Source organism: Anticarsia gemmatalis, chromosome 24, assembly GCF_050436995.1.
Source record: "Anticarsia gemmatalis isolate Benzon Research Colony breed Stoneville strain chromosome 24, ilAntGemm2 primary, whole genome shotgun sequence".
NCBI classification, from domain to species: domain Eukaryota; kingdom Metazoa; phylum Arthropoda; class Insecta; order Lepidoptera; family Erebidae; genus Anticarsia; species Anticarsia gemmatalis.
In genome coordinates this window covers 496,112-523,220 of record NC_134768.1, presented here as the reverse complement: position 1 = coordinate 523,220, position 27,109 = coordinate 496,112, and the positions used below count along the sequence as shown (strand labels likewise).

The following is a 27,109-nucleotide window of genomic DNA, read 5'->3' as shown; positions in this document are numbered from 1 at the left end:
AAAACAGAGCACACAACTTTGTAGTGACGTCTAACGAGTATTACAAATTAAAACACGAAAAATCTGTCTTGTCTAGCATTATAACTATTTTTTAAATACAGATCCTCAATAAGAAATCAGAATAATTCAATACAATCAGCCTTTAAACTAAAAATCAGTACTATTTTCTTTAGTCTTAAAAATAAACCTAATAATTTTCAACCTCTCTACAAGGCTACGTCATGTTGCAAAAATTTTAGTGAGGAGACACAATAGATAAGAGTAAATCATCTGATTAATCGTTAATCGCGAAGTACACTTTGATACTATTCGTGACCAAGAATTAATAATTAATCTCCAAGATTGTTCCAGCGATTCTGATGATAGCGATGAGGATGATACTGATTTACGATGCGCACCATTAACTACGCATCCTATATTACTATCATCTTCATCCCTATCATCAGAATTGCACCATTAGCTGAATAAATTAAATTTATTTTACTTTAATTTCATTGTTTTATTTAATTGATCCTAATTAATACTAAACTAGGAGAGGTCTCCGTGCGGTGTTAAAAGTAGGGCTGGGCGTCCTATACGAATTTGCTTAAACAATAAGATTCACAACAACAATTCGTAAAAAGCTAATTCAAAAATAATTGAATCGAATATAATTATTTTAGATTCGATTTTTTCGCTATCGATTTTGATCAATACTTCTACAACCCTAGTCAAAACAGTTTGACATCTGTCATTCTAATCAAGCTATATTTTATAGACTATAATTGTTCAATTGTGACACTTCCTCTAGTCTATGAACTATGAACTGTATGAAGCATGGCTATTATGTTATGTTCGAGACTCATCAGCTGCAAGGACGACAATCATGGGTAATTTGTACTATATACTTATGTGCTTTCATTTATATGGAGTTTTAATGTATTTGTAACGGTTATTAGGTAAGTAAATTTGCGTTTAGTCTGTTCCAGCATATTTGTACTTCATTAATAATTAATGAACTGCACGTTTGGCGCAGTGGTTTAAGCGGTCACCTCGCCGCAACAACCGTATTGCCGCGTGTGGTGGGTTCGAATCCTACCCGGGACAAATCTTTGTGTGATGAGCACGAGTATTTGTTCTGAGTCTGGATGTTAATTTATCTATATAAGTATGTATTTAGAAGTATATAAGTATGTTTATTAGTTATTTGGTTACCATAGTACAAGCTCTGCTTAGTTTGGAATCAAATGACCGTGTGTGAGTTGTCCAATAATAAAATAAAAAAATTGCGTTTAGTCTGCTCCTGCATATTTGTACTTCATTAATAATTAATGAAGTTGAGGTTGTGTTTCAATACATATGGAGTAGAAGAATAAGTTCGTGATAAAGGATAGCGTGAAAGAAATATTTGAACCTGGGACCTTTACAATGAATAATTAGACTGCCGCTACTTGTAAATTTGCTCTATATAATGCTTGTAGGGAGAAACTTCTACACGGCTGGCTAGATTCCATTAAGCCGGTCGCTGCCGAAAGGGAATATTTTAGTTGTATTAAAAGAAGGGTTGTAACAATACATAATAAATGAAACGACATCATTAATAATTAAGTTTTATTCAATACATCTCATCAACATAGACAATTCTTTCACGTTCTACCAGTTACTGCGCAGGCGCCGTCAGCCGAACATACTACATTGTCAAACAAAATATTACTGTATCCGACTTACTTATATTATTACAATATATACGGCGCCCACAACACCCAGGTGGGGGTCGATATTAAAATAAAAATATTTTCATAATTACACCAAAAAAATAAAATATTTTAATCAATAATAATTGTGCGAATAATCTGTAATAATGACACTCAACACGTAAATACAATAACTCGTTAATTAACTAATAAAATTCGTTTTCTATAGATAACTACGAACATATGATTTTTTAAATGATAGTTATTGCTTCATAAAACTCCATTTGTATGGAAGAACTACGAAAATTAACAGATTATAATAATAATTATATGTACACGCGTCGTTACAGAGATACATCACTATTATAACGAAGATATACGACAATTTAATACTTTTTCATATTAAATAACGACATTTGTATCAAGAAAATAACAATTTAACAACTGGTAGAACAAAAAATCTATGTAAACTTTACATGATCTTTAGAATATCTTGTGTTTAGTCAAGATCAAAATGATCAATTAATCATACAGTTGATCAAATTACTATTTTCTATACACAAACATCATTATAAACATAATTTATCAAGAGATCAATATATTCTTGATTTCGAAAGTTACAATGTTCACCAAACTGCGATGCCTCCACGCGACGCTATTATAATACAAATTACAAAGATACATCAAACTAATAATTTCAAAATTAATCTATGCACCAAAATTACAGAAGCACACTAAATTCAATAAATATTCGGTTTGATTTAGTCTCTTTGTCAAAATGAAATTATTTTAGTCAATTTACTAAAATTTAAAAATTGATCTAGATTTGATTTAAAAATCGATGTATGAAATTCATAAGTTACATTTTCGTAAATTTTACGGATTATAATATAAATAAATTAATATTGAAACCATCCATCTTTAAATAAATGCACCTGTTTTTCAACCCACACTTGGCCAGCGTGGTGGACTCTAGGCTCCTCATTCCGGGAGAAGACCCTAGTCCAGCAGTGGGACATTAAAATTAATTTATCATTTTTTTGTAATCTCAAAAGATATGTCGCACCCTCAGTAATATAAAGGCACAATCCAAAATTATGGTAAACTGAGATTTGAAATGCTAAGGGCACAAAGTCAAATTATCTACCGGTTAGCGCTGACAGAGAGAGAAAAAGAACAATAATGACTCGGCAACTATAGTTGTGTCTCTCTCACACTCCCTCCGCCCGTCGCCCGCTCTTACTGCTTCTTGTAAGATTTCAAATCTCAGTTTACCATAATTTTGGATTGTGCCTTTATATTACTGAGGGTGCGATGTATAAAGACTAAATCAAACCAATGTACAGTCAGTTAGTACATTGTCCGTACTCCGATAAGCTCCGGGTTCAAATCATAATTTCGATACTTTGGTCCCAAACAATTGATTCATCCGGACACTCTGTAGCTAACGACTCACTTATGTACATTAAAATAAATTATAATTTATAACACTGTTTAAAATAGTTTGTATTTTTATTGTGATGATAAGTTAAGATTTAAAAAAAAATGTGTCAGCTCTATGCCTTTCCATATGAGGCAAAGGCGTGATTTAATTAAGTATTAAATAAAATCATAATTTTTGAAAATAGTATCGCAAAATCTCTTTTTATAGTAGTACATATTTATTTACTGGACAAAATAAAATTTTATACTTTCATAATCTCATACAAACAATAAAATAATTTCCTTCTATCACAACTTTTATCTAAACATAATAAATAATGTTAAAAACAAATATAAATGTATAATCTCAAACCCAAAAAACGCATATTTATCTAACAATACAAACTATTTTAAACAGCTTCAAATAAAAAGAGCTGCCTGTCACAACGCGAGAAAGAAACATCGGAATGAATTAAATGCAAAAACGTAAACATCTCAGTACAAGGGACAGATTTGAAAACATTTTAAGTACAATAATGATCCAGAAATATACATACAGTATACTAGAATAAGGTCAATGACACGAGACAATAAACAAACAAATTTTTTTACTATATACCATCACGGTTTGCACTCAAAGATGTAAGCAGAGGTGTATGAAATACGCCCACGTTTCGCCATCAACAATGTTAGTCCCATATCAAGGCGACTGAACTTGACCATAGATAATGCATATGAAATAATTATCACTTGTTCCAATGGTGAAGGAATCATGATGCAACTTTGCATACCTGAAAGTTCTTTAGAACAGTTCTTGAAGGTATGCAAAGACCCCAACCCGCATTTGGCCAGCGTGGTGGACTCAAGGCCTAACCCCTCCCTCATTACGGAGACCCTTGTGCTCATAGCCTACGGGCTACTTTAAGAGACTATGTAGTAAAGTAATTTTACTAAAAGTTTGTTTTACTATTTGCCTAGTGTCAAAGACCTTACTATAGTGATATACATACAATAGTATACAAATTCATTCCGTACCACGAACTTTCTTTACCGTATTTGTTCGCTGTTTTATACTAGTCTATCGTTTATTTTTAAGAAACAAATGCGTTTCTGTATGGAATGGTAATTGTTTTGAAATATACGTCGATATTTAAAGACACGTTCTATTTGATAAGTATTAAGGTTTAAAATAATTATCAATTATTAACATTTCAATTCCATTTCAAGTAAGCATGTATTCTTGTTAATCAGGTAATTTTAAAGAAACTAACGATCTATTTAGTTAGTATTTTAACTAGGTACGTGGCTTTTACATTATAACCCACAAAACCACTTTACCAGACTCAAAAATATAAGCATTTTTGATATGTCAAAATCTACAAAGTTAAACAACGGCTAGTATATAACATCGAACGTACATACAAACATACATATAATATTATATCTAATACAATATATAATATTAACACTTAGAGCGAAACACGCGTAATACTAAGTTTTTGACACGACTACGCCTGGCTAATCGAAGCGGGTATAAAAAATATTCTATCAACATTGGGTATCAACAACTTTACCGTATCTACTTTTGATCTCGTTTCCTAATAATATACTTTTATTACAATACCATATCAATACATGAAATTTAGCAAAAACATTGCCACGTCGCCTAACGCCATCTATCGGAACAAATTTAAAACTTTCGTTATTTAATAAAATATGAAGACAAAAATGTTTTAACATCAAACTCAAACTTATATAGCCAGGATTTTGCTCTGTACAAGAATCGAACCACAAGCATGGTTGTCCGTTCACCATAACCTTAAATTTGAGGTGAGAAGCTCCACATTGATTTGATATAAAAGTTAACATTTTCAAAAAGTACTTTGTTTCAAGTTCCATAAGTTTCGCTTCTCATCTTGCAAACAGTTTGGAAATTAATGATCTTCTAAGTTATTATATGATATTGTAATAAAAGTACTATAAGACATAATATGTCATTAAAATCGTCAATTTGGTTACCTAAATGTTTGAAAAATCATTATTTTTTGACTACACTAGATCGATATTAAACAAAAACCACTTTTTATGAAAAAAATAACGGCTAAATCTATGTATTTCATTTATGAACACAAATAACAATGGCCGTTGTCGCAAGTTCATAGTAACTTCGTATAATTTTAGAAATGGTTATGCAACAACAGAATAAATTATATTTATTATCAATCTAGTGCCGTCATATAAAGTTAACGTAAACTAGGAACAATGAAAAACAAAATAGTAAACAGTTAAAAAAGAAATGTACTATGTATTTCGCAAAACATATCTGAGAAAATTAGATGAGGTAATTCATCGAAAAGAAACAAAAATCAGAAAAGCTTGTTTCATATAAATGTGACAATTTGTCTGTCATGCTTTCGTATTTAACTGCGTAACTTATTTTGTTAAAATTTAACAATGGAGCCACGTCGGCTAAATATTATATTATTATCATAATTTCATAATTTTCCCCGTTTTTGTAACATTTTTCACTGGTACTCTGCTCCTATTGGTCGTAGCGTAATGATATATAGCCTATAGCCTTCCTCGATAAATGGGCTATCTAACACTGAAATAATTTTTCGAATCGGACCAGTAGTAGTTCTCGAGATTAGCGCGTTCAAACAAACAAACAAACAAACTCTTCAGCTTTATAATATTAGTATAGATATTGAATTTTCAGTTTTTGCATCCGGTGAGACTGGAGGCCAACTCCTACATAGAAGAAAGGCTATTTATTGAAATGTTTCCAGTTCCCAGTTTACGCTTAACTCAGCGATCGATATTTTATTCAATATCGTATACGGATAAATGATTGAACTCGACCGTTTTACTCAATTCTATGATTATTTTGCTTCATGTAGTGTAAATGAATTGTATTCTTAAAACACATTTTTTCGTTACAAAATCATTTAGAAATATATTTTTTTAAATTTATTTCTGTAATGAGTGGTATATAAGAAACAAAGACACGATTACCGTAACAATTTTCTAGTTTCATGTAATAGGGCTTGAATCGAACGCCATTCGAAAGGAACACCGAATTTTATTATAGTAGAATTTTAAGTAAGAATTCGCAAAACACCCTTTATACTTGTCTGGAAATAGAAATCGGACATAGCTGTTTATTTCATAAGGAAATATTTTTTTTACGAAAAAATGTGTTTTAAAAATCATTTTCTATTTATTAATTAAGACGTTTTAATGTTAAAAGTTCGTCTATCTACACGACCAGTGAGCTACACTTAGACAATAATCTGAGCGTTTACAAACATGTGATTTAAACGGCAGTTGTCAAAGGAATGAAGCTATAAGATGTCTACATTTGTCGCCAACCCGCCGACATTTGTCGCCAACCCGCCGACATTTGTCGCCAACCCGCCGACATTTGTCGCCAACCCGCCGACATTTGTCGCCAACCCGCCGACATTTGTCGCCAACCCGCCGACATTTGTCGCCAACCCGCCGACATTTGTCGCTGAACCGCCGGCATTTTTCACCAACCCGATAACATTTGTCGGCGACTTATAGTCGGCGGCGCTTTATTCCGGAAGAATCACGTCGACGACTACATTAAAAATAAAACTGACAATATTTTGCGGTATGGCCGACATGTGTTGCTGAATATTAATATCGAAAAATAATCCTCACGACAATTTGTAAACTGCCTTAGGAATAAAGCTGCTAACATTAAGTCGGCGACATATGTCGGCGAGTCGGCGACAAATGTCAGCGAGTTGGCGACTTCTGTGTAGACTAAAATACAATAATAAAATTTGGAAGGAATGTAAAATGAGCATTATAATATCGAATTGTAAATAAAGGCGAAGAAAATTAGGCGCTTAAACGCTGGTTTAAAACGCTTATGGATCGCGGTGGTAAGCGTAGTTAGCTTAAAAAGCTTTTTTGGTCACTATCGCTTTTTAGAACCGAAGACTATATTCTTTAAATATTATTGGATCGATAAATTGACAACGAAACTAAGAACAGATACTTGTGCTCATCACACAAAGATTTGTCCCGGGTGGGATTCGAACCCACCACACGCTACGGTTGTTGCGGCGTGGTGATCGCTTAAACCACTGCGCCAAACGTGCAGTTTAAGGTCTTACTTTACTCTCATTGCGAGAGGAGACCCGTAGTTGGTCAGTGAAGGGTTAGAATTTCTTTCGCTTAAACGCTTAAATTCCGCACGATTTATAAGCGCTTAAAACCAGCTTTAAATAAAATGAATCAGCTTTATATCTCGTTCATTGCAATGATAATAATAAACATACATAATTATTTATTTATACTATACAATCGTTTAAACTGAATCTAAAATATTTACTATTCACAACTTTAGAAATATTACTGACTTTTTTAAATTATCCAACTTCAAAAAGGAAGTTCTCTTTATTTCAATGCTGAGTAGATTTGGTATACGTAAGTTTCCATGCTAATATTAAAAATGTGTTAGTTAAAACGGCTTAACACATTTTGATAGTATTTGGCTGGCTGATAGATTCGATTTCAGTAAAAGAGTTATAACTGAAGAAATATTTGCGGCGTATTGGGATCGAACCTACGACCCAGCGCGCAGAAATAAAATGTACTAGATTATTTGATATTTAGTCAGTCAACAATATTCCCAAGTCGTAATAGTTTAAAGAAAAACTAAGTATTTTCAAATCCTACGTTTAAGATCCGAACATCGAACCTAACACCAATAATATCACTTTGATATTTTATGATATGTACCTATGTACAATCGCTGTGGGTCAGATAATATCTAATATCAAATTCGTACAAAAATGTTTATTTTTTAGACCCTAATTCGAAACCCACCATTTATATAATATTTTTTAAATAGAGCAATGGTACTTTTAAGACAAAATAACTAATATTATTGTCTTCATTTTCTAAGAAATTAAATATATTTTTAATCGAAGCTTATTAACATGCGTTGAACATAAATATAATCTCAAATATAGGTTTTCGGTAAGTAATTAAAAGGCACGAACGTTTACACAAAAATAATTTAGAGCCCGCACTTAGAATTGAGATCACTCTCTTCTTATCGTATAGTTAGTGGCCAACCTAGTGTCAAAGTTGTTTAAGCCGCCCGAAAGCCTTTTACATGGCTTAGCGACTTTTTACGTGCCCTCCGAAGCACGGAGACGCTCAGTTCAAATACCACTATACGGTCACCCATCTATGGAATAACCGCGCCAAGGTTTGCTAAAACACAGATCGTTTACCGACCGGTGAGCACAACTAGCTATAAGCGCTTCGATGTTGTTTTTTTACTTTAGAATGATCTCTATCTGCTTCAACTCAATTAGAGAAAGATATCAAACTGAGACTGATCTCAAATCGGCAATTACGGGCCCTTATTCTACGAAAAACAAGAAAAAAACACCATTGCTCTAATTTAACACTAATTCAACCATTCTGGCATACATCTGCCAGTATCCTGTATCATTGCAAGAACGAATTATTGGCAAACGCTGGTCTATTCTGTGCCGCAGGGAAGTTATTGTTCATTAGGGGGTTTTGCATCATAAAACCCCCTAATTGGGGGTTCATTGTGGGTGCGTGGGCTGGGCTGTTAGGGGTGGATTTTAGCTGATTGATAGTGGGTGCAGGGCCTGCTTTAGGTGACCTAGGAGCGAGTAGATTGTCTACGTCGATGTTGATAGCGCCTTTAGTGTCGGCCCAAGTGGCTCCTAACTTTGTTGTTGGTTTAGTGTTGGCAGCTGTTGTTGGTTGCTGTTGTTGGGCCGGCGCGATGGGCTGCATTAGACCCACTGGGGTTGGTTGGATACCTGTGAAGGTTATTTTCAAATAGAAGTCATTTTTGAAGATAGGAATAAAAAAAATGTTGATTTCTTTTTCTTAATAAAAACAATATTTGATAGAGATACAATAAATCTGATTTCGCGAAGACTTACAAACATATAAACATTGGACACAAAGTATACTTCTATTTGTGGTTCACACAAATAATTGCTTCATGTGGGAAGGTAACCCAAGACCACCGCTCTCAGTGACACCATAGTGTATGTAAAGAACTCATGGCCGCATTACATTGTCTGGGAGTCGAACCCGGTAGACATAATTATATTTACTACACATATAAGGATAATAAATAAGGTTAAATTAAAACTCTATTATATTTAGGAGACAGTTTATTAACGGTGGGTATATACAAGTAATAGACTACAGGAATCGCTACATTTCTCTACTCTACACATACATCATATGTTTATACTTAGAATAAAACATTTATTGGAAATCTCTGCTATAAGGGCTTCTACCTTCCTACCTATTTAATAAAGTATTTACTTGTAACATCACAACTGTTATTCCCAAAGGTGTAGGTAGGATTGTATGAAACATTTATTTGTTAGGCCCACGTAATAACTGAGCCTTTTGCCATGGAACGGGTGGGTTACCAAATTCCGAGCTACTATTGAAAATAGTCTCATTATTCTTTGCCTGATCCGGAGTATTGAACCCGAGACCTCGTGGTCATCTGTTGAATACTCTACAGCCTAAACCAGAAAGCAGATAGGCAGATAAATGAATAATTTTCTTTTAGAGTTTTTTAAGATTTTGGTAATATTAAAATTTCATTATTGTTTTGGTATTTGATTGTCAGCAATATTTCAGTAATCAGCATATTTATGTTAGAAGTAAACACTTTAAATACAACATTAAACTACATTTAATCAGAATCGGCCAGCGCTTTCTCAACTAAACTGAGCACTTGTCCTGCAAATATACCAGCTTCGGACCGAGGACCGCCTAGCCTCATAGTGAGATCAACATTAGACAAGCAATCTACCAGCCAACACCTCAACTCCATCATGACATCGAAAAACTCAGTTTTCAATATACTACCCGGTAGAGCAATTACTATAGAAGCGAGCAAAGACATGACGCAAGACTGTATCTTCGGATCAGGAGAATATCTCATATATAACACGATTCTTATCACTTCCCAACAGTACGCCGAACATTTCGGACAGTTCTTAGACGCTAATACAACATTCCCGATCACTGACAAATATTTCAACAGTAAAATATTATCAACATCTTGTTTCAAATTATGATGACTTAACGTTAGCTGTTTCTGACCAAAACCACCCAATAATGGGTAAAAAAAGAAGTCTGAGACTGCTGCAAATAAGTTCTTTTTCGCTTTAGCAAAAGGATGCTGTCTTATAGAATGGAAATATCTCGTTTTGTTGATCAAACGACGGCGAATAATCTCCTCGGCTGGAATGTCTGTCTGTTCCTCACATATAATTTCATTCTTCGGTTTTATTCCTTCATTTGTAGACCTTACATCGGCTATTCTGTTCACCGCTTCGGATAAAACATCAAGCATAAAGATCTTTGTAGCAATGGAATATCTGCCAATATCCGTGTGGATTTCTTTACACAAATGTTCAGCTGAAATTTTCGGTTGCACACACACGATCGCCACACAAGTATTGAACTTAATACTATCGAAATTATCCACGTGATATTTTTCATCTAAATGTACGAAAATGTCCAATAATTCTATTATTAGTTTGGGATCTTCGTTCCTTAATTGTTTGTTGACTAATTCTTCAGCTACTTCAAGGCTTGCTTCAAAGATATCCACATCTTTCGCTTCAATGATCAATTCGATCAGATCTCGTAAGTATTTTGGCTGTTTTTTAGCATTCACCGGCATGTCATTACTCATGTCGTATGGTACTAAGTCATCGTCGGAATCTAGGTCCTCTTGTTTACCATCTAGTGCATCTAACTTCACAGATATTATCGCTTTGACAATCTCTTTAGTTTGTTCCGAACTCTTTACAGCACAAGTCACTATAGTGTTATGCACATGTGAATTTTCATCTTCCGAAAACCTGTGAGCGATATGGTCTAATACCCTTTTTAAATTGATCGTTTTAGGAGCATAATTTTCCGGCAGTTTCTTACGCTTTTTATCTATAAGACATTTGTGCGAAATGTCTTTCAAAACTTTATGTATGTCTTTACATGTATCACCCATTTTATCATACTCAAATTTGAGTTCAGATTTTTTGTCAGCATTTTCAATTTTAGACAGAATTTTTAGAAGAATCTCTATAGTAGCCATTCCAATGCATCTGAATTCTTGAGACAAAACATCTAAGTGTTTACCCATGCCTCGGAATAATACATTTTTCAAGTCAGCCGTCTTCCATTCGACCTTAGTACTAACTGCTATGGCCACGCGATATTTCACCGCTAGTATAAGCAACTGAGATATATACATATGTTCAGATAAATTAGCCGTATTACATAGTTTAACATCGGCCCATATCGTACACAATCTAGTTATAACTTCGTTCAAATTCTCAACAGATTTTTTCGTAGTTGAAACGTAGTAAATCAAATTTTCCGGTATAGTAGTGTCTTTGTAATCTTTCGGTTTGATGTACAAAGGTATTTTATAACTGAGAATCTCTTGCCAATCGTTATTACTATCATAATTATCACCGATCACATTCAGTATAATTTGTTCATGACTTTTATAGTTTATGGGACATCGTTTTAGAAGAATAATAGACAAGAACTCTATGGCTTGTCGTGATAAATGTTTCAGTAGTGTCTGTATAAGTTTCCTTTTGACATATTTACTTGGTTCATTGAACTCTGTCCAAGCTATTATAGCATCAACAAAATTAGTTATAGCCGGGGAATTCCCACTCATATAGTAATTAGTTATAATCTTTGATAATAAATGAGAAAGATATTTGACATCAAATTGAGTGCCTTGGTTATAACTGCTAGCTGCCATGAAATCTATCACTCTGATAATATGGAAAATTATATAGTAAGAATAATTTTCATGGGAAAATCCTTTTGGGGTATCAGTTTTGAGTCTATTGGCAACCCTTTCGGGCAGTGTTGCCAACAATTGGACGTAGTTCTCCCAGTCATTTTCATGTTTGTATTTTTCATTATCTTCTTGAGAGCAAGGATGGCTGCAGTCTACTATAGCGGTGAAAATCGCGTCGCTTTTCACGTATTTCAGTAGAATTTCTGACAGTGCTTTTAAAGTGACAATTTGTGTCTCACTTTTGATAAAACCGCACAGAATCGTCAAAGTCTCATGACTGACTTGAAAACTTTCTTCTAGTGTAAACAATTTGATTATTTCTTCCTTACATATAGGCCACTGTGGTAGTAATATTCTTACTATAAGAGTCAGTAGCTCTGTATATACATCTAGAAGGTCAGTTTTTAGTACATTTTCATCAATTCTACTTAGCTTTTGCACTGTGACGGGTCCTGGGAGCACTGTAAGGGCATTTTCGAGGGCACTTTTGACCCTATTGAGGTCATATTCTGTTTTAATGGTCCTTGTACCGTGTATCACTTGCATGGTGTGTTTCATGATGGCCAGGCCTGGAGTCTGAACGCCTGAAAATAAAAAATGCCTGAAAGTGCCCAAAACTGTTTTGATACAATTATGTTCCGCATGCAATACACTTGATTTCACTCGCGACACCGAATATTGTTAAGTACTTTTTAAACCGGAATAAATTAAATTAAATGATTTATTTTTAATATCGCAATAATAATATGAAAAACGTGTAACAATTTTATTTACTCTGTATTATATAAGTATAAAAGATACTTATAATACAGATATAAAATTATAGCATATAATAAATTAAAATTAAATCAATCTATTTCACCAACATCCCCTAAATAATCGTAGTGTTATGGGTTACCTTAAGGCACTAAAGTAACAATCATCAAAGTAACCCCTAACAAAAATGACAAATAAAACAATCCCCTAAAGGACCCATAACTCAAACTTGCATTTGACAATATAAACTTTAGACAGAAAAAGTGACTTTTATTGGAAAAGGGATGTTTTAATACAACAGCGTTAAAAAAGGTAAAGGAAACAAAACTACCTAAAGTTATTTGTCCCCTAATTAAGGGATGTTGGTGAAACTATCTCATATGGTGTACGAACCTGTGAAGGAGTCCATGGTAGGTTGTAGCGTGGTGCTGGACAGCTGGCTGCTCAGGGTGTCCACGTGGCTGAACGACATCGACGACATGGCCGGAGGGGCCAGGTCGCTGAGCAGGTCCAGGTTCGATGCCGGGGCGGCCGCTGGAAATTATAATAGTAGTGTAAGATGGGTCTTTGGTCTCTGGGTCTTTCAGGTCCGATTTCACCACTCGTAAATAAAAATTACGTAGCAAATCGGAATTTTGACACTTTACCTAGCAGATAGAATGTCTACCACTATTTCAGGTACCGTGGTTTAGATTATCGATGAAAAATATTACCACCAGACGATTTGCCCGCATTCGCCCGATTTACCCGTAGATACGCAGTCAGAAGGTAAACCATTTAGGATGAGGACATTATTTCTAAGTGATATACAGAGCGTCTCATTTCACATAACATTTTTACTCACGTCACATGTCTTAAATTCATGTAAATTTAAGATTATATTAAACACTATTCAATTTATTGTGTAAATGAAAACGTCGAGGGGAGGTGCCCTTAAAGGACGTATACCAATCAATCAAAAAAAGTCAAGTGTTAATCGTAACCGAATTAGGCAAGGAACTTTGTAAGGATCCTAATAAGTGGCTTTCTTTGGTATCTGCCTACCCTTATGGGAAAAAGACTGACTACTGTTTATATGAACAAAATTATTTTTTTATAGCAAAATGCATAGCACTTACCAGTCCCACCAGTCAGACTGCTAGCACTGCTGGTCATAATACTACTAAGTCCATTATCAGCCAACGCGTTATTATTACTGATCAAATTACTGCTACTGATCAAATTACTATTGTTGATCAAACTGCTATTATTGATCAAATTACTGTTGTTGATCAAGTTACTGTTGTTGATCAAATTACTGTTGTTGATCAAGTTGGTGTTGTTGATCAAGTTGGTGTTGTTGATCAAGTTGGTGTTGTTGGTGTTGGTGTTGTCGTTGAAGGCGCTGGTGAAGTCAGCGAACCCTTCGTTGTTGTTATCGGCGAATGCGTTTGTAAAGTCGCCGAATTCGTTCGACACTTTACGTGGTGGTTTCGGTTCTTCGGCCCTGAAAAATTGATCAAAGTATGTTAGTATGTGTTTAAAATATTCGATTTTATATGGAGTATTTTAATTTCCTTGTTTATAATATTTTTGATCACTTTTATTCTGTTACAGCCAAGGTCAAGTAAATTTGATAGTGTAAGTATTATTTATGTAAGTCATTTTAGTTAGTTTTCATTAGGAAGCAAGCTCCTGGTAAACGTAATTTATAAGTAGTAAAAAATATTTCATTTTTAGAACACTTGTATTTAACTTAAAAACTTGTTGTAATTTTAGTAAAGTAAATATTCTTTTTAGAAAATAGTCAAATGAGATTTAAATACGCATTCCCACATTAAGAGCAGTAAAAGCAGTACATCAAGTAACAGAACAATTAAGTATTAATATTTTTTTTCATCCAACGAATTTAAAACCTTATTTTTTGTGTTTAAATGAACGATTGTAGTAGTATGTACCTAGGGTCAAAATCATCGAGCACGTTGGAGCTGGAGTGTGCGGGAGTGGCGGGAGCGCAGGTCTTGAACAGGTCGTCTAATAGCTCCTGCGACTGTTGCGACTGTGCTGACTGAGCTGGTGGGGGGGCCGAGCTCAGGGGGGGAGTCACGCTGGTGGACGACTTGCCGTATGTTGCTGCTGCTCCTGGAATTTCAAGAAGGATATTATTAGTAAAGCACTGTGAAGTTTACTTTGGCAGCCTATGATCACTGTTAGTGGCTACGCCGAAACGTCAGGTACAAACAATTTGAATTTAACTTTATTGTAGTACAACTACATAAGTACATACTTATAGTTTTGAATTTTTTATAACAATTTACAAATAATCAATAATCATGTAATCAAGAAATATAAGTATATAAGGTCTAACAATATAATTTTATTTTATTAACTCAAACAACCGTAAACATGTCTGCCATAAATATCTTAGGAGGTAACTATATTTTATTAAAATCCTCAAGGCGGAATAACTAACTTAAACAATAGGCAAATCCAAACTCAATCACAAAGCCGTTGGTAGAGGAATGAAACATAGTAGTGATTGTTTTGTGAGTTACCCAGGTCTATCTTCTTGACGGGCGTGCTGGGCTTCTGCTTGGCGGGACTCTTGAGGTTGATGCTGAAGGGCCTGGGCCCCAGGCCGCCGCGCTCCAGCGAGCGAGCGCGGGGCGGGGACTCCGACACCACCTCCGAGTCGCGGTACACGTTCTCTCTGCAATTATATATATTACATTTAACTTATGTCCCACTGCTGGGCAAAGGTCTACTTCAGGAAGTAGGGAGGGGTTAGGTTTATAGTCCACCACGCTGACCAAGAGCGGGTTGGGAACTTTGCATACCTTCAAGAACTGTTCTATAGAACTTTCAAGCAAGATGTTTTCTTTCATCATTGGAACAAGTGATAAATATTTCTAATACACACATAACTCGGAAAAGTCATTGGTGTATTACTTTGGATACGAACCCTCGAGCACTTGCATCAAAATATAATAGAGAGACAATTTATAACTTGGGCAACATAACACGTAGAATTAATACTCTGGGAAATATATTCACGCGAACAAAGACGTGGGTAGAAGCCAGTTTACTGTACATAAAATAACTTACTTCTGCGGTCTTCTCTCTCGGCTCTGTGAATAATCACCGTCGGAGTCATCTCTGTCGTATTCCTCTTCATCATTACGTTCTTTAGGCTCGTCTGAAACATTACAGCAATAACAATCAGATCTCTTTGAACCCCTTCACATGACAAGCGAACACAAGTTTAATAAGGCTTACAGGTATTATATTCTTATCAATCAATAAAACCGAATCGGCGATATCGAGGGGCATTTTTCTCGAACATTTATCTGCACATATTCGGTTTTTCCGTCCGGCTAGACTAATGCCGAACCGAATATATGTGTGTGTGTAGTAAGATTCACGTGTGGTTGCAACAACAAAATAATATTTTATTAAGGCCGTACACATGATAAAGCTCGATGGATTCAGCGCTTGTCACGTTAATAAGTTCTTAGTGAGATGGAGAGACAATCTAAAAGTATCAAATTGAATTGTTTAGGATTTCATTATTATTATGAAACTGCTGAACTCATAATAATAATGTACGACGGTTCAAATTCATAACATCTTTCTATGACATAAAAATTTAAATACTTGTGTAATGCCTAGTTTCTGTCTACATTAACCCGTAGTTTATCTATTCAATAGCGTTTTTTATATGAGATTAAACGTTATTAAATAGATAAACTACCGCTAAATGTACCTCAGATACTGGGGGTAAGGGATTCATGTCGAAATGCAAAGGAGTATAATAAATTGTAGTGTTCTAAAGTGCTAGTTAGTTACCCCAGTTCTGTCCGCGGTCGCTGTACTCGCCCCAGCCGCCCGCGCTGCTGCGCACACCCATCACCACGGCGTCCGACGACATGCCTGCACACACACATACAACATATTTTTATATATTTGAATATTGATACACAATTTAAAGATAAATAAAAATTAACGTGAGATGAGAAACATCTACTAAATATTACTTTTCAATAAGTCTCGAGACACCGACAAGGCAGTTTAATACTGTTATCACAGATAATTTAAAACATTTATTATTGACTGAAATAGCTTAATAGTCTCTTCGATTTCATCTGCCTGAGCTACTAAAAAGAATTCAATTTTGAGAAAATTACATGAGTATTAATTTATAAACAAAAAGTTCCAAATTGAAAAGAGAAAAACACCTGCTGAAACTATTTTACAATGTAAATGTGTTAAGTAAAATTTAAATACTAACACATACCGATATATTTGTCCTTATTCTTCTTAGCCTTTTTCCTCTCCTCGCGCAGTTTCTCATCATCCTGTATAAAGTCTATCAGCTCGCGCACTTTGTGTCGCACGTTCACACCCTGTAACATACAAACAATAAATAAGCAGCGGACCCAAAGGGCCTATGGAGGGACAGGTCCCTAAAAGGCTCTAAGGGTAAGATTTGTTACTACATATTCGATTCGGCATTAATCGGCTTAGCCGTGCGGCAAAACTGAATATGTATAGATCAGTGGTTCCCAACCGGTGGTCCGTGGATGTCAAAAAATGGTCCCCGAATGATTGTAAAATTTAATATTTTCAGGATGATTATCACACTTTATTTTTAATATACTTACATAGTCGTCCCTGCTAACAAGAATAATATAAAGTGGTCCCGGACTAAGAAAAGGTTGGGAACCCCTGGTATAGATGAACCCGAGCGGCACAAGCTGAACAAGTGTGTTGAGTCTGTTTTGTTGTTAGATAAATATTGCCGAACCTAATAGGTTTGTAGCAAGCCTAATAGACGAAGATCTTAGTAGCTTCTTAGTATATTAAGTGGCCCAACTTAGAGTTAGATTATTCAAACCGCCTGAAAGCATCTGACATGACTGTAATCTGAACTGGCAACGAAGGCCGACTTTGAATCTAGTTTCCGAACAGCTCAACAATCAATTACCCACCAATCAGTTCAATTGACAATCAGAATAGTCTATCAAACAAAACTTTAGACTGTAGTAAGTACTGCAAACATTTAAATAAATTTATTTTACACAAACCTTCTTTTTCTTCATAAACGACATCCATACGTAAGAATAATCCATGTTTTTTTTTATTTTTCACTTCAATACAAACTCAACTGCTATTTAGACACCACGAGCTAGTTTCATGCCTAATAGATAACTGCTGGATAAGTTATTTAATAGATAAAGTGACGGCAAACTTGTGTACAACAAAATGTATTTGGCTTAGAGGCTTATACTGAGCAGTGGATGGAATTGGGTTCTGAATGACTATAAAGATTATGAAACATATAAAAACACAGTGAAAATTCCAGGTTCCTGGTAAGCTAACCGAGACTTATCCAGAAGTCTTCAAACGAAATAAAACACAAAAAATATGATCACTTTGCCAACACAACAGTTTTCAACTACGGGCGTAAACGACTTGTGATAAATATAGCAAAATTATGTGTATTGTGTTTGTATATTGTATGTAAATATGTATGTTTGTATGTCTATTATCGTGTGAAAACGTGAGCTGTCACTTATAGATCGTTTTAAGTCGCTTGTGTGTGTGGAATAACTTAATTACTGAGATTTACGTCTTTATTCTGAGCTATACTTGTAGACAACTGGTCTATGATAAAAATATTAATGGATATTTTGAAAAATGCATAACGTGCAATTAGTTGTAATGTTTATGTGTCATTCGAATGGAAAGTAATCTTCTAATGTCTACATAAAATGATGGATACAGAAACTAAATTTTTTGCTGCTTGTGTGATCTATAATATTTTTGCTTAACCATGATAAAACACTTGACATCGTTTAAGTTCTGTTTAGTAGATTAAACCGTCATGAAATTTTGTTAGCTTTCAGTAGGCGTGTGAGGAAAAAATACACAATGTTTATTAGTAAGACAGTCTAATAGCAGCATTAACGACAGTACATTTAGCGGTAATTCATCTATTCAAAAGCGTTTAAGCTCATACAGACATGACAGTTTGAATAGATAAACTACTGCTAAATGTGCCTCAGAAACCGGGCATAAAACATCAATACTTATCACCAAAAGAAGGAGGGGTCCAAAAGCAACTTTAATACCTGACAATTATGCATCACAGCATCATTAAAACAGTAGTGTTATTACCTGATCTTTGCCAACGTCATCGACGTAGGTGTAGTTCTCGAGCGAGCGCAGGTCGTAGATGTGCTCCCTGGCCGACGTCACCACGCGCTCCGACCCGTTGCGCACCAAGTAGCTCAGCAGCAGGAGACACTGTCACAAACACATATTTATTATAACTACTGCTAATAACTGTCTCTGTGACCCGGTCGGCAGTGATCATGATCTAATATCTATTTTTTATTTACTTTTCTTTTGTATATAGTTAGCTTTTAAATGTTTTTCGTTAATTACAATAAGTTGTAAACTTTCGGATATAACGGTCTGTGTACACTTTCGGATATAACAGGCGTGATATTATGTATGAATCTACTACAATATTAGGTACTACCTCGCTAAGACGCCATGGCGACGTCGCCAGCTATAAGTCCAAACAATTCATACTGATCAGCGACGTTGCCAAACCGCCGCCTAAGTGAGTTACTGGCCATATTGGACCATAAACAATACGAGTAACTACGCAGCCGCTCATATGACAGACTAGGTTTTGAATCCGACTTTGTCTGAGGCGACGGAGGAATACACCTAGATATGTATTTATTTATGGCAAAAAAGGGCAGATTTACACGAGTATTTGTTCCGAGCCTGGTATGTATTTAGAAGTATATAAGTAACATACTTATATACTTCTAAATACATATATCAGGTATATATCTTCTATATATCAGGTATTTGGTTACTATAGTAAAAGCTCTGCTTAATTTGGAATCAAATGACCGTGTGTGACTAGTCCAAAGACATTTATTGTAAGGATCTTGACTACCTCCGTGGCGCAGTGGTTTAGGTCACCGCGCTGCAATCACTGCGTCGGGAGGTCGTGGGTTCGATTCCCACACGCGACAATTATTTGTGCGATCCACAAATAATTGCGTACCTCTTTGGGGGGAAAACAGAGTGATTTTACGTTTGTCATGCCGTCGAAAACCGAATAATTGGGAAAGAAGTATAAAACAATGAACATAACGAAAAAAATAATTACTGCGTTTCCTTAACAAACAAAACATTTTATTCTACCAAAATAAGCTACAATTTAAAACGTAGCTGTACAAGGCAGTAAATCTTGGTGAGAACACAACAGTACTCCCGTTCAAGCCAGTGTTGGATAACGTCCAAGTGGCTAATGAGTATATCGTGACAATGCATGCTGTTTTATTTCAATACTAGACACTATGTTCAAATTATTCCAGAGAAATTTAAAATTTATTTAAAAGAAAGAAATACTTTTTGCTTAAAATCTTGTGGACTGTGTACTGGCGAAAAACCACTCGAAAAATCGGTCAGTAGTTTTGAAGTTTATTAGGGGATAAGCAGTCACGTACGACAAGGAACTTTTTGAAAACGTTGTTGCAGAGATGGTATTACTCTAAACGAAAAATTATTAATACTTAACTCCAGACAAATACTGCAAATTCTTAACGACCGGGGATTTGAGAACCCGCGACCACTGCGCGACAGTCTAGATGAGTATCAAAAGTGATAAGTTAGGTGCTTTTTACGTGCCCCCATGATCTCCTGGATCAGGCTTTTTTTTCCGCCAGGAAAATACATTACTGCATGTCCCGCTTCAGGGAGGAAACGGGTTCTGCGGGCTCTCCCACCAGCTAGACGTTCCAGCTTTTAAATTTGGGCATACCGTATAAAAACCTGACGGTGTTCCTTCAACAGTCACCATAAAGTGGCCAGGACGCGGTACCTCCAATTGGATACTCCGCGTCCGATTGCAACTGGACCTTGATCAGGCTATGAGGAGAGGAACTAAATGCCTACCTTGTATGTCCTCCGCCAATGCGACCTGTTATCATGCAGCATGCGTCTCCACAGCATGGACATGACTTCGGGGAAGTGTTCGTAGGTGAAGGTGGCGAGGGCCAGCTCCTGCATCTGCTGGCCGGTGGGGCCCCACGCCTCGTCCGATGTCGCTTCCCGCACCTTGCCTTCTACTTCTGTGTAGTTCATTACTACGTTTGTGCTGCAACAATCAAATATAATCTTATTACAAATTAACTTTTAATTACACTGGCAGAATAAAAACTTTAATAATTTTGGGTATATCATGTGAAAGAAGATCTATGTTTGGTTGGACCCAAGGTTTCAGCTATCTCTCCTCGAACTCTGATCTAAATCGGTGTGATTGTTTAGTCGTGAAAGCGTAACAGACATATTTTCGTATTTATAATATAAGTAAGGATATTCTTAATGTTAGTTATTCAAGTGACAAGATGAATTTAAGTCATTCTCCCACTGGAGGCCAAAAATCACGTTTTGAAACAAGAGAGGGTAAAATTTTTGGTTACTGCGTTAGTTTATTTCAATTTATTGACATTGCATTCCTTCAAGAACTCTGAGGCAAGCATTTTTTCGTTACGACGTTTTACTATTAAACCACACTTTCCAGTACTTTTTCTATACTCCAATAAAAAGAAAATAACTTATCTATACGACACTCGTTTATCATTCTGCAGCGATTGTGAAAGTAGTGTGACATATTATCAAGGGCCCGGCAACGTTCTAATATGGCAGTAAAAGTTGTGAACAACAAGACGGCACCTATATACTAACACGGGAATGTTTAGTACTCGTTATTTAATACATAAGAGGAAGGTACATTATGAAATATGTACCACAAGCTTATGAGGTTAAAAGAGTCTCTCCTTATAGGGATGTTATCTCCCAGTCCAAAGTTTTGATGTTGGTTACTCAATCTCACCAAAACTACTAAACAGATTTTGATGAAATTTGGTACACAGATAGTACATAATCTGTATTAACGTAGGATACGTAGGATTTTTATCCTGGGAAATGTTTTCGCGGAGACAAAGTCGCAGCCGGAATATAGTTTTATTTAAAGGTTTTATTCATTAATTACACCGTAAAAAAACACAGAAATACACCCAAAAAATATTAACGTATATAAACCATAGTTTAAGTTACACGTTATATACTGCACTATGATAGATGTGTGGGGTCAACAACCTTAATACCTTAGTTCTTAGATAGAAGCACTAGCGTGTGACCTAACTGACACGAGATAACCTTTATATAGCTAGAAAATACCGACACGAAGTATAAATTACACAATTAGCTGCATAACAACTATGTAATAAGTAAATTTAACTTTATAAGTAAAGTTAACTCTATAAGTAAAGATAACTCTATAAGTAAATTTAACTATTTCCACTGCTGGGCAAGGGTCTCCTCCCAGAATGAGGAAGGGGTTAGACCTTAAGTCTACCACACTGGCCAAGTGAGGATTAGGGAATATGCATACATTCAGGAACTGTTTAAAAATAACTCACAGATATGCGACTTTACTCTCTATTAATTTGCTTGTTACTAGAGATTTAGGGCCAGTTTCTCGGCCTTTGGATAAGGGCCAGATATCCTAACTGCTAGACAAACTGACAGAAAATATATGAAAAGTCAGATAAGCTAACCACTGCTTATTGAGACATTTTAAAACTGGGACTTATTTTAAATTATGGTTTGACCATTAACTTGTTGCAATTGGTAATCGAAGCAACTTTCGCAATAGCCAAAAACGATCAAGAATGTTTGTTCGGCATCGTCAAGTAAAGCATTCGTACAAGATTGCATTGAGTCCAACCTTGGGTTAACCTTTCACTGTGTGAGTTGCATAACTTGATACTTGCTGATCTCACACATACGCATATTTTTGTTAGTGATATATTAATTGATAAAGACAATATTTTATTATGATGCTATACATATATTATTGTACCCGCGACTCGGCTCTCATGAAGATTTTTAACCCAATGTAAATATGGCATTATTGTTTTATTAAAATGTCGACCGATCTTGCAAATTATCTAATTGAGCCTGAAAATAGCGATTATATATTTATTTCTCCGAAATTACGCAGACTCAAAACTTTAGAAGAGACAAATGCATACCATTAAATATGTATGTATGTAGGTACTTTAATAATGAAAAAATAAAAAATATAAAATAACCGACAACTGATTTATCAGCTAAAGAATTTCAGTTTCAACTACCTAACCTCATGTACGGCCTTGAATAAGGGCAGGGTCATTAACCCACTAGTGTCAAAACCCTAAACGTTTCACAATAAAACGACTTCACAAGTTCTCCTTTCTCGTGGTCAGTGGTTTGTTAAATCTAGTATCAAAGTTGTTACGAGCTGCCTAGACCGCGACCGCATCGATCTGTGTTAAAACGATTTTTGGAGCGGTCTGTCCAGAAATAGATGGATGTTTGTGGCTTCTGAGATAGGCTTGTTACTAGAATAGCTTGTTGTGTTACAGCTTTTTAGAAATTGACTATGGTCACTACATAATAATAGGTCGAAAAGAGTAAAGGATATTTTTTGGACATTTTCTTCAATTTTAACTTCATTTTAACTGGGTTTCGTATCCAAAGAGTTCCCTATTACGGAGACTTCGCTGTCTGTTCGTAGGCTTTATGTCATAAACCGTAATAGATTTACACAGGTGATGTATTTCTGTTGCCATTTCAAGATTTGTGACAGATAAACCTAGTTATCAATAAGTAATTGTTTTTTTGTTGCCTCACTCAATGTTATAGATTTGTTGATTCATAGTTATTAATTTAAATAATAAGTTTTTCTTATGATTTTGTTTCTTCAGGAAATATTCTAACAATCAAATATGTTTCTCAAACCAATAGCAAGCAGTTAAAAGACTTGAGCATTTTTAAATTGAAGTAACATTTGAATATTCAACCAATACTTAGTTTGTAGAGATTTTATTTTTAGCTTGTACCGAGCAAAGTCACGTGAAAACACAGTACAGCTGAAACAACATCGAGAAAACAGGATGCGAGAGTTGATTCATGAAGTCTAACTGAAAGATAAACCGTCTGATAATGTAATACAAGTCTTATACAGTAGTTATAAGGTTGAAAGTTACATGTAGTATATAAACAGATGTTTACAAAATTGATGCGTTTTAGGTCATTGTCAGTGAGGAGGAAATGTGATGTGACCTTTGTGCGGCGAAAATAAGTATGCAGGTTCAATTCTCGATACTGATTTTCAAGGTCAGATATGTTACAATTAAAAATATTAATGTGGGTCTACGGGTGATGAGATGAGCAGAATACAAACCAAACAGAAACTTTAAGAAACATTATCGGTATTCAACCTTAAAAACCAAACATTAACTAGAATTTCGGCGAAGCCGTGGTACATACTATAGCTAGCAGGTTAATTAGCAAATATAGTAATTTTGCTAATTACTATATTTGCTAATTAACCGCCCCGTTTAAACAGTTAACATATAGCCTTCTCTTAATTCACCTTATATCTATAAAAAAACCGCATCAAAATCCGTTGCGTAGTTTTAAAGACCTAAGTATACATACATAGGGACAGACGCAGAAAGTGACTTTGCTTCATACTTATTTGCTTTATATAAGGTAATATAGATATAAATATGTATCTTCATATTTTATAATACAGCATGTTTATACTAGGAAATGCAAGCTTTACTTAGAACTACAATCTTGATAACACTAATGTATATCTTATCTTGATGTACAAAACATTATTGTGACCACAGGCATTTAATTAACACAGTTTGATAACTTACTATCATGCTGTAGATATATTGTTGGGAAACAGTTATATTTGTTTCTTTTGCTTTTACTTATGACTCTGCCTACATTTGCTTTTTTGGGCTATATAAGTCCCCAATCTCCAATTTGCCAGTGTGGTGGACTCAAGGTCTAACCCCTCCCTCCCAGGAGGAGACCCATGCCCAGTAGTGGGACTTTAATGGGTTAAATTTATATGATAGTTATGCTATTACTTTCCTCTGGATAAAGTGCCTATGAGAAACAATAAAAGCTGGCCTGAAATAATATAATATAAAGAACTCTTATACATAACACTACAAACACTGTCTTGTCTTTCAGCAGTTCAGCTCTGGGAAACCATAGCTATAGCCATTTTTTTTTATAATTATTATAGTATGCACAGTATGGCGTCTCTACAATAATTGTATCAATAATATCTACTAGCTAAGGGAAATAAATCAATCTATTTAACTTTTTCAAATTCTATAATACTCTTATTAGCCTAATAACGGTACTATACCTATAACAACATTTCAATTCACATTAAAAACAACTTTAGCTCCAATTTATGTCAGTTAATTGCTCAAAATACAGGCACATTGATAACATGTACTAATTAAGGATAAACAATTGCTAATTTATCCTGAATCTGTCTAATGGTGGCTTATTACGTGATTTATTAATGCATCAAGCAGTTCAATTAGGAGGTAAAATATATTATAATTTTACCTGTTAATTGAGGACATGAGGTTACTAAGTGATTATAATGCAAAACTAATAAGTGTTGAAACTAATTGAATATCAATTACACTCAAGAAAAATTGACAACTTGTTTAATAGAGTGAAAGTCTCTGAATTGAGAGTGAAATTGACCTCCATGGTGCAGTGGTTTAGGTGACCACACCGTTTGCACCACTATTTCATATAGATTTTAATTGGAATAATGCTAAACAAATTTTAGCAAAAAAACTCCATAACTTTTCACCTAATTGCTTTGTGTATGGTATATGCAATGGTGTACTTTGAAAAGTAACTGAACTAACATTCAGATTTGCATAGGGCCCAAGTCTGGGCCCTTGCTAGATACAGCCATAAATTAGAGAAAAAGAAGTAAAAATTTTGTTTGTCTAACAGTTTAGGTACTAATATGTATGGAAACCTCTTTCAAATTAGACTTGCGTGAAATCTGTCTACAAGATTGAAAATTCTAATCTTAAAAGAAAATGTTTTTACTATTATAGCCAGCTATTAAGTATAATTATAACTGCATAAAACATATTGCATGTGTGTAAAACAAGTAATTGACGTACCAATTATATCAACCAATGAGGTTGCCATGTGTTTAATGTTTCATAGTCTTATAAAAAGAGATAGTTAGATATTACAGTATTGAACATAAATATTTTGAAGATATCTATATTTAGCAAAGCTTTACCTCGCCATATAAACCTACCATAAAAATTAAAAATAATGTTTATTCTGTTATTAGTACAAATTTTACAGTAAATCTTACAAGGCCTTTATGTAAAAGAAATGTCTGTGCTAGGTCCTATGCAAATTATAAATACAAAAAAAAACTATATTTTATACATGCACAGGTAAAGTATTGTACCAGTATACCAACATGAAGTTTGGTAGATTGATATCGTAGATCCTAATAAGAAACTGGCAACTTTTGAAAAAAAAAAAACTTGAATACACATAATAGAACAATACACAAAAGTAACCATTACATTTAAAAATAATATCAGTCAATATTTGTGGTTAGGATTAGGGATAATATATATGTGTTATTATATTGTGAAATAGTCAGTTTATCTATTATCAATAGGTAGATTACACAGTGTCATTTACAATGTGCAAGTCTACACTACATAACAAGTTTAGCTTGTTGCAACTCATAATTGGAGCTAATTCCCACCAATTCACCGACACTATCATCGTTTTATTATGTAAATACTCGAGAAAATGCCCGTGAGATAACTGAGCAACAATGATTGTACAAAATATTGTAATGACGATCATAGGTCATTAAAATTCATGTAAATTCAATTTTGTTGTTTAGTTTTGCCGCCGAAATTCAGGTTAGCGTGAAACCTGAAGCTAATCTACTGCATTAATTACTATATCCACTGATAACGAGAGTATTTAACAACTCCTATTACTACGCTTTCAGACACCCATACTTATCATTGCATAGTTTCGCAAACAGGAAATTAGAGTCCTCCAAAATCATAACCACATCGAAATGTATGCAAATTTACATCCAAGGTTCACAAAAAACTCGGTAAATAACCATATTAGTACACCAGATTGTTGTAATTTACATAAAAGTGAACATAAACGTATTTTACACTTACACTTTGTCCGCCAACTCCCGCACCTTCCACATGCTTATAAAACGGTCCATTTTGGTTGTTTAACGATACAAATAGTCCTCAAAACACAAAATCACTGTAATTTAATATGCGATAACATAAAAATTAACTAAAAACTCGCTCTGATGATTTGGCTGACATTCTTGCAAAATGGCGAGTGGAATGACTAATGTTGCCAGGTGAGGGAAATTGCCGCTACTTATTTTTATTGTTATACGTAAAACGAAACG

The 27,109-nt window shown here is 34.8% G+C and overlaps 1 protein-coding gene across 2 annotated transcripts; it reads right to left on the bottom strand.

The window, feature by feature from the left end:
- Positions 1 to 1,576: 1,576 nt before the first annotated feature.
- On the bottom strand, positions 1,577 to 27,038 carry lqfR (clathrin interactor lqfR). Of its 2 annotated transcripts, none has more exons than XM_076130650.1 (11): positions 26,862 to 27,038; positions 20,695 to 20,896; positions 18,892 to 19,020; positions 17,009 to 17,117; positions 16,561 to 16,644; positions 15,820 to 15,910; positions 15,270 to 15,424; positions 14,673 to 14,856; positions 13,854 to 14,221; positions 13,137 to 13,269; positions 1,577 to 8,946 (listed from the first exon to the last, which is right to left on the bottom strand). In XM_076130650.1, the coding sequence occupies exons 1-11, from the start codon at positions 26,909 to 26,911 to the stop codon at positions 8,592 to 8,594; spliced, it is 1,860 nt and encodes a 619-aa protein (XP_075986765.1). In that variant the 5' UTR covers positions 26,912 to 27,038; the 3' UTR covers positions 1,577 to 8,591. The 2 variants fall into 2 exon arrangements, with proteins under 2 accessions (XP_075986765.1, XP_075986764.1); XM_076130649.1 differs by lacking the exon at positions 1,577 to 8,946 and adding an exon at positions 9,071 to 12,563 and having other exon boundaries at positions 13,129 to 13,269.
- Positions 27,039 to 27,109: the final 71 nt, after the last annotated feature.